The following is a 9,421-nucleotide window of genomic DNA, read 5'->3' as shown; positions in this document are numbered from 1 at the left end:
TAAAAATTTGGCCCACATCTGTGTTTATATGTCAAGCATTTGTTTCCTTCTTCCTTTCAATTAACACACCAGTAGTTTGCATATTTTATTGATATCTGCGTAGATGAGATACTGCATTTATCAGTTAACTTACCTGTCAATTCTGCTAGTTTTCTGCTGCCTTTTTAATTTCTGCTTTTATTAGTTACTTTCTTATGTTCCTCTAAGATTTATGTTTTCTACTTGTACTTGCTATATAGTTTATAGATAAAAATAAAATACAAGGCTATATATTTTTCTAAATATAGCTTTGATTTAATGGTTTTTATTTGTGAGGTGTTCTGTTATTCTTTTCTGATTATGATGCAATTAATTTTTTTGTCTTTACTATACTTTCTTTCCTCAGAGTTGAGTTTAAAGTTACTTTGTTAGAATAGGTGATACAGTTTTCCAAAAACTAAAAAAACTCAGAATATACACAGTGAGCAATTTCCCCCCAGTGCTGTTGGCCCGTCGGTCCCATTTCACCCTCCACCACTAAACCCAGATCGTTTATACTTTTATGTAGCCTTCGAAATTTCCTCATTCATTCATCTGAAAGCAAAAAAAGCCATCCTTTTGTCCCATTCACCATGATTTGGACACAAAGAAGAGCATGTTACGCACACCATTACCTTTCTTTTTAAAATTCAGGTTGGAGTTTTAGAGTTTCCCCTGGTGCACAGAGACTATAATTTTTTTTCCCTTCTTCCCTCTCTCCTTGTCCCATTCATTATATAGTGTCCTACTTAGTGGAGCTACTACGGTGTTTAAAACCAGTGCCCTATGATTATTCTAATTGTTTCCATTCATTTTTATATAGAATGTTATGGTTTAGCTCTAGAATGCCCTCAAGTCTCATGTTTTCTGACGTGGGGCTTTTGGAAGGTGTCTGGCTCATGCTGCTGTGACATTCATCGGTGGATCGACCCACTGTGAGTTCATAGTTGGGTGTGTCGTTACTAGGACGTGGCTGGAGGTGTGTGACTGGGATGGTGCCTCTGGAGGGTATAATCTGCCTTCTCGGCTCCTCCCTTTTCTCTGCTTCCTGGCTGTCATGAGGTTCCCCCAATGCCATGTCCTTCCAAAATGTCCTCCTACCATGATGTTTATTTTTAAAAATTTACTACATTTTTATTAGTACATGTTTGCAGAACATAATGATCACGCTCATGGGGAACTAGTACATGTCCATAACACATCTTTGTTCTTTTTCTGTCTGCTTCCCCTCACTCCAACCCTTTTTCTCTCCCCATTTGCAAAAGCTTTATTTCCATTTATTCCTTCATCTTTTCTTCCTTCACTTTTAAAAAAAATCTTTTTTCCCTTCTCTTCCTCTCCTCCCCTATCTCTCATTCTCTTCCTCAAGACCACAATCTTAAGTGAAATAAAATAGTCACAGAAGTTTAAATATCACATTGTTTCACTTGGGTGAGAAACTCCAAGTGTAAATAAGGAGCAAAAGAAGGTAGACACTAGGGAGAAGGAAGAATTTGTCATGATGATTTTACCTTGGCGCCAACTTATCATGGACTGAATCCCCTGAAACATGAGCCAAATTAAACCTCTCCTTTAAATTGTGGGTATTAATTATGGTGTCCCAGTAATGAGAAAGCTCACTAATACCTGGCTTTGGGTAATTAACAAATTCAACACTTGTATGAATATGTCTGTTAGCATAAATTCCAAGAAACAGAATTACTAAGTCTAATATTCATGCACTTGTAATTTTAGATACAAATTTTCTATGGCTTGTAACTCTTTGTACCCCTACAAGCAGTTATGAAAGTGCCTATAGTTTTCCATCTTGCTTAATAATGTTGTCAAATTTTAGAACTTTTGCTGATCCAACAAATGATATTTAATATTAGATTATATTGAGACTGTATTGTTTATATGTGTTTGAGAGCACTGTTTATGCTCTCAATTATTCATATCTTTTTCCCTTGTTTTCCTCTTGAGCTGCTGTTTCCTTCTTTTGAAGGATCTCTTTACATATCAGGAAGGTAAGCCCTTCGTCTGTCTTAGGAGATGACATTTTTTGTCTCTTGCTGTATCTGCTTTAGTTTTTGCAGTGCAGGAGTTTATGTAATCGAATTTAGTAATCTTACTTTATGAGCGTTATACTATGATTTTTAGGTAGAAAGATCTTTCTTACTCCTGGAAAAGGATAAGGTTTAATTATACATAAACATTAAATTTTTGACTTGTTCAAAATGTGTAAGATTAAAAGGCATGAGATATTGATCAACTTTTTAAAAAATTTAAATGACTTTCTAGATCTTAGTGGTGTTTTATTAAATAATCCATTCTTTCTCTCTGATTTTTATTATAAATTCCCATATACTTGTTTTTACTATTAACCCATTTACTTCTATCAGTTGGTATATCATGGTCAGTTCTGTAGGTATATTTTAATATTTGATAGGGTTAGTTTACTGCTTCATTGCTGTTCATTTTTTCCTAAGATAGTGCCTAAAATTTTTTGTTTGCTAATTTTTACATATGCTTTTTAGGATTACTTGACCGCATAAATAAATAAATATGTAAATAGAAAAGTTGATTTTTTATTTCGTTTATACTGAATTTATAACTTCAGACATGACATAATTATGTTTCAGAATTTACTAAGAACATGGTATATGCTTCTATTTGTTAAGATCATATTTTGCATTGCTTGTTTCATAATTTTCTTTATAAATTTTTTGCTACTGCAAATGAAACATTTTCTTTATTTTCTATAACTTGGGCATATGAAAATTACTGACAAAAAAGAAAATTATGGATTGTTACATTCTAATTTTATACCCTATTACTTTATTAAATTATCTCAATTTTCAAGTCATTTTTTCAGTTTATTGTTTTGGGTATATCAGTGGTAGACTGCAGTTTCCAATCTAGCCTCTAATACCTTCTAATCCTGTATGCTCTGTTCACAATGTGACTCTGACATGCTCCATCAAGAAGGAAGGGTCTGTGTCCCCTCCCCGTGAATCTGGGGAGGGCTGCAATGACAGCAGAGGTGGCCTCGTGTGACTTCTGATGCTGAGTCACAGTAAGCAGCAGACCTGCCACTTGGAGGTGGTGGGCCAGGCTTCCCCACTGCGACAAGGCCAGAGTAGAAACAACAGGCAAGCACCTGAGATGAGGCAAAGCAGCCACACGATAAGGACAATGATCCAGTCACACACTCAGCTGACGGCTCAGTCAGCCGTCAGCAGCAGTCACCGGACACACACGCAAGGAAGCCTCTGGATAGCTTTAGTCCTCAGCCTTCAAGCAACCCCAGCAGGTCCCTGTTTTTGTCAAGTGTTGCTGTTTTAAGCCAGTACGTTTTGGGTTTTATCAGCAGTAACAAATCAATGGGCCTGTTTTGTATGCATGCATTTGTTTATGGTCGAATGATACAGTAAGACACACTCACCAATGTCTGTCTTTTCTAGGGGTAATGCATGAACAATGAAAGCAGTAGATTTCACTTCAGAGGCCATAGTATGACGTCTCACTCAGGTCACTGGAGCCGTCAAAGTGTAGATGGCCTCGGAGTTTTGTTTTTGAAGGGGCCATTTATATACTGTTCACCCGAGTACATTGTCTTACTGAGGTATCTGGGTCTTTGCTACATCTTCCCAAGAGTAGGATATAATCAGTGTAACAGAAGCTGGATGTCCTATAGGATGATTATATAACTAAGGTCACTGCTATAGGCAGAATTGAAATAGCTTTTAAAAAAAAGATCATGAAGGTACTGTATACTGCTGTCCTTTCAAGGTAAAAGAAAGTTGTAATAGTTTTATACTATATCCTACAGCTTATTCTATTTATTCCAGCATAAAGGACACCTTTTCCGGAGGAGCCACGTAAGTAAATTAATGACACTTCATTATCATTCTCCAAAACCCATCAGACTTTGTACACAGGAAGTGTCAAACCAACACCGTGTCATAACAAAATGCCACAGACTGGTGGAGGTATTAAGCTACAGAAATTTGGCATGACACAGTTCTCAAAGCTGGAAGCCCAGGTTTAACATTTTAGAGGTTTGGGTTCTTCTGAAGCCTCTGTTCTTGGCTTATAGTTGGTCTTCACATGATCTTTCCTTGGGCATCACAGGTTTCTCTTTGGGCCATCAAATGTCCCCTTCTCATAAAGATACCAGACTGGTTCAGAGCCCACCCTACTGGCCTCATTTTAGCTTGATCACCTCTTTAAAGGTTTATCTCCAAATGGATCAAATTTTGAGGCATTAGGGTCTATCTACGGTGGGAGCATTCATATCCGAATTTTGGGGGGATGTAACTTAAACAATAATATAGATAAGTTGAATGTAGATCCCAGGGATCTTTCAAGTCTCTGATAGGGCACTATCAAATTAAAGCAGTTATTATGAGGATGTGGTATTGCTTTGCTTTTTCTGTTTTGCTATACTTTTTTTTGACCGTTCCTACTTATTAGTTCCAATGAAGTAGAGAACTAATATGAGATTCAATCTATAGTTCTGTCAAGCATACTTTCCAAAATGGGGCATATAAATACTGAGTGAGTAATATGAGGCAATGTGGGCCCAAATTACACATTGCCTCATATTAAAATTATACTGCTGTTTGTTTACCACTTTAAGTGTATTTTTATGTTCTCAAGTTTTTGGTTATTCATTTTGTGTCTGTTTTCAAATATAAAAGGTAGAGTTGAGTTCCTTTGAAAGATGACCTGAAAATCTTTTTCTTTCCAACAGGAATCAAACCTTTTATGTGCACTGATGTTGATGTTTGATCGGAGTTCTTTCATAGTACCTTATGATACGTAATGTTTTCTACATAATTATTAGCTGAACTTTTCTCCTTTGGGCTGAAATTTTTTTAATGAAATAGTATGTTAAAACTGGGTGTATAATATATGCTGAGAAATACATGTTTACTAACTATTAAAGTGTATTTACTTTGGATATCTGTAAATAAGTTACCAGAAGCATCCTAAAAACTTCTCTCCACTGTTCAGGTGGGTATGATGACTTTGGTAGTAGTCAATGAGGAAAATGAAGCTTGCTTAGTATATGTATGTGCATACATAGAGAGAGACGAGGAGAGAGAGAGACAGAGAGACAGAGAGGGACCGACAGAGAAAGACAGGGAGGGCGAGATTTTTTAGCATTTCTTGATTTCCATGACCAATTAAAATTTAGGAATAATTTTTTTAGTAAATGGTTTTACGTCACTAGTTGATCTGTACTTTCATGGACAACAACCCCTATGTTTATGTTAACATATTTCATAATTCACAGAACACTATGTTTTGCTACTTTAAAAATCATTAAGAGCATTGAGATGTGTATGTGTATGTGTACCAACTCCACACAGGAAATGTAAACGTTATGTACTGAGAACATGTACTAATAAAAATTAAGCAAAATTCGAGTCAAGATTTTATAATTGGCATTTTTTTAGCATTATTTAAAAAAACACACCTTTTTAAAATCAGAAACTTACAGGAAAGAACAGGTATATAAACCCACTCTCAACAGTTAATAGAAAATAAAGACACACCAATGTTAGGATATTGAGATGGACCACGCTGCCACCAGGTTTGGACTGTCTGATCTTTATTAGAGTCTGAGTCTGGGAAGACTGTCACAAGTTAAACACAAGATCCAAGTTACAGTAGGTGTTGAGTAAGCTGATTATTAACATTGACCACTGAGGCAGCTGTAACTTTGTTGCACTAGGAACCACCTCTGCTGATTGGTCTGGGGCCTGCAGAGGGGCCCACGTGCATTATCCCCTTCAGTGCCTGGCCTCCCAGCCGCTCCTGATGTTTACATGGTTCTCAACAGGAAACAGTCACATTTCATTCTTCCTGGGCTAAATGGAATTAGGACTGCAAAAATGAAACTCTGATGAGCGAAGTTAATTATGGAACTGGAAAAGAAAAAAGGATGTTATCGGCAATGTGTTTGGAAAGAATTCTTTACAGCACAGTGCGGGTGACTTGGGAAACCAGTGTATTGTACATTGTAGAGTTTTAGATATAGAAGGTGTCGGCCTCAGGGGCGGGTGGCTGACGGTAGCTTCCATCCAGACTTTGTGTCCTGCGCTGCTAAGGCCCAGCAGGGAACAGAACACAGCGGCTCACACCTGCTCTTCCTCTTACACTGGGATCTCATTCCAGCTTAGGCTTCTCTTTCTCTTCTTCCATACCTGGAAATGAAAGCAGTGTTTTATTTCAGCATCAAACTAAATGACAAGCAGGTCTGCCGAAACTGCTCACAAAACCCTCATCTCCCACACTTTCCCCATGTACCCTCTCTCTCCTGATTTCTCCAGCAAAGAGGGAAAGCCGTTTACAACTTTCTCTAGAACATTCCTCGGTGACCTCTCTCCCCACCCTTTCTCTCAATCGGGACACAGTATTTCTAGGACATGGTGGCTCTCGGCGCTTCGGGGAGTACAGGGTGCTCCTTGACTTGTGGAGTTTGTATGGTATCCCCCGATGTTCCTTGCCAGCTTCTAACCACAGGAGCTATATGCGCCCAGCCCCTTCAAACAGACCTCAAGTTTTGATTTTTTTTTTTAAAACTTACTCCTTAAGAGCTAACAACATTAACAATTTTTTTTAAAAAGCTAAAAAACATCTTTTTTCATGAATTTACTTTTAAAAACTTTTTTAAAAACTTCATAGGAAACTTGCTAGGTATAAGAGCTTTTTATTTCTGGATGCATTTATACTTTTGAAAAACTTTTTACAACTCAGGATTAAACTCAGGGCCTCCTGCATGCTAGGAAAATGCTTCCCCTCTGAGTTACACCCAGCTCCACACCCACTCAAACTCTCTGCTAACAATCCCATCCTAAAACCCATGTCTCTCTTCCTGCAGGACTTGTGTATCCTGTGCCCTTAAGACACTGTTGTCAGTAGTGAACAGTCCATGAGGCTTTATTCTTTCCTGGGGATGAAAGCATTCAAGTTCAAGTCATTCTTAGGAATTTTAGCTCAGTTTGGCAAATGCTCTCTTCTTTCCTTCGTAGTGTAACAATTTTCTAATCTTACCAAATTCTTGGAGAATTCTTGATTATTTGTTTCAATAGCAAACATACAACAAAAGAATTCAAAATACCATGCTGAAGGTTTTGTTTGTTGGTCCCTAGCTCCCTGAGGACAGGACTTTTACTGATTTTATCTGTGGCACCTGAAACAGGGTCTGTGTCAGGAGAGGGAAGTGGGAAGGGACAGACAGCTGGCTCAGCAGGAAATCAGAATGAAACATAGGGCCCTGCAACATCATGTGTCATTAAATCCAACCCCAAAGGGTCGTGATTCTAGGTCTCACATTAGGAAACCCTTCTCACCGCCCCGTGCCTGTTTCAGGGGGTCACAGGGCTGCAGGTGAATGTGGTGATGCCCCCACAGGGTCTCTATGCAGTCTTTTCTTGTGTTTTTAGGGCTGGAGAAGTGGCAGAGACCTATGGCACATTTTGCAAAGCCTTTATTGTTAATCATATTTAGAGACACTTCAGATTAAGTGCAAAAAGGACTCTCCCTCGGAGCAGGAACTGGCTTGAATGCAAGAAGATCCAGCGTGTCTTCACTGCTGGGGAGCCCCGGAAAGGGCCGGAAGCACAACACCGGTTTGCTCAAACTGCACGCATGACCGAGTCCAGCCTCTTTTTACATCCCCTCCCCATTGGAAGTGGCCAGGATTCAATGAGAGTTTACTTTTCTTTCTCAAGTTTGTTTCCTCCCAGGGCTCCACTGCGGATGGCACGCAGTGATGGCAATGTAGGAATCTTCATGGAAAACGGGGTGCTCACTGACCTACAGAAGGAAATGGTCCCCACTTACTTTAGTTTGGCAGCTGTGAGGGGCGTGTGTGTGTGTGTGTGTGTGTGTGTGTGTGTGTGGGAGGGGGGCAGCTGTAAACAATGTCTGGAAGAACCGGAAGTAACTCCACATAAGCACAGAGACACCTGCCACAGAGCAGAAGCAGGCTGCACATGTGGAGTGACACACATGACTCAGTCCCAGGCATGTCGCCAGTCTGGGAGAAGGGTTCCTCCTGGGACAGCGCCTTGACATTTCTGGCTTTGTGGGCCTGCAGGAGAAGCCCCAGTGAATGCCTGCGAACAAAAAGACTTTCTGCACACCTAGGCCTGACCCTAGCCTCGCTTCCTCCTTTTGGGTGCGGGACCTTTTTGTCTAGTACCTTGGCCCCCTCTGAATGGCACAAGAGGTCAACATGGTTTCTGAGGATTTTATATCATTAGAAACACTGCCAGTGTGGCTTGCAAAGGTCAAGGACAATGGAGGTAAAGAGCAGGAGCTCTGAAGTGGCTCAGAGACTCCTTGTCCTTTGGTTCCAGAGGGTGGGGCTGCTGCCCAGGGCCAGCGAGGCAGACCTGCTGGCCCCAGGCTTTATGGCCAGGTCGGGCTACCTCCTTCTTCAACAGTCTTCAGAACACAGCATCCAGCCCAGGAGGATTGTCTGAGGCCTTCAAATGGAAGGGAGCACTACCTGCTCACCAGCTGGCTTGGCTGGGAACCGTGAGCCCTTCCTTCCTGTCCTTTCTCCTTCTGGAAGATGACTGTATTCTACACCAGCCCTGCCTTGTGTTTTGGAAGCAGGTAACCTCGTCTTGTTTCACAGGTTGACACTCAGCTGGCGAACAACTTTATTTCAGGAACAATCAGATCCAGAGTCTGTCCCACACCCGATTCATGTCATATTCAAGATGTGATGTTTGGATCTGAGTTGATGTTGGAAAAAATGGAGTGTGATGGGGCTGCTGGGATGGGGTAAATGTGTTCTGCATGTGCAAAAGAGGTGAATTTTGCGAGGGGAGAGGGTGGAGTGCTCTGGGCTGAAGCATGCATCCCCAAATCCTGTATTTAATTTCTAATGCGCAGTGTCTCCGTGCCTCATTTGGATGGGGTCTTTGCAAATGGAAAGTGATGTCATCAGGGTGGGCCCTCATTAGATGTAACTGGTGGCCTTATACAATGGGAAGCTGGGGAATGGTCACCTACACAGAGAGGACACCAGTGACTGGGAAGATGGTTAACTGCAGCCCTTGAGAATCTGGGAACAGGTATTTCCCTCCCAGATCTCACAAGGAATCAATCTTTGTAATCCTGTGACCTGGGACTTCTGGCCTTTACATATGCTGGCAACGAAGTCCCATTCTTGAGGGCTTCAAGCCTGTGGTGCTTTGTTACTGCAGCCCTAGCAAATTCAGCTTATGACTCACTTTCCTTTTCCACAAAGCAAATATTTGCTTGTTAACGTAGCCTATCTTAAGGTTTCACAGAGTTCCAATTTGCTAGTAGGTTGGCCTCATGTTATTTTATTAAACCGAGTCTGAGGTTCCGAGTCCACTGCAAGGAGATATCTGGAGCTGTGAATAAGACTGTT

The 9,421-nt window shown here is 40.5% G+C and overlaps 1 protein-coding gene across 4 annotated transcripts in view; it reads right to left on the bottom strand.

Moving 5' to 3' along the window:
* Window positions 1–5,600: 5,600 nt before the first annotated feature.
* Window positions 5,601–9,421, bottom strand: part of Aig1 (androgen induced 1) — a 218,847-nt gene continuing 215,026 nt past the window's right edge. For all 4 annotated transcript variants that reach the window (XM_063233405.1, XM_063233403.1, XM_063233402.1 and 1 more), the window contains one exon: window positions 5,601–6,212. In XM_063233405.1, coding sequence (XP_063089475.1) covers window positions 6,185–6,212 — 28 coding nt within the window. In that variant the 3' untranslated portion in view covers window positions 5,601–6,184. The remainder of the gene's footprint in view (window positions 6,213–9,421) is intronic.

Source organism: Cavia porcellus, unplaced genomic scaffold (genome assembly GCF_034190915.1).
Source record: "Cavia porcellus strain 051 isolate PalLab524CR breed Dunkin Hartley unplaced genomic scaffold, mCavPor4.1 scaffold_22, whole genome shotgun sequence".
NCBI classification, from domain to species: Eukaryota; Metazoa; Chordata; class Mammalia; order Rodentia; family Caviidae; genus Cavia; species Cavia porcellus.
Note: the sequence above shows the minus strand (reverse complement) of the source record. Positions and strands in the feature narration are given on the sequence as shown.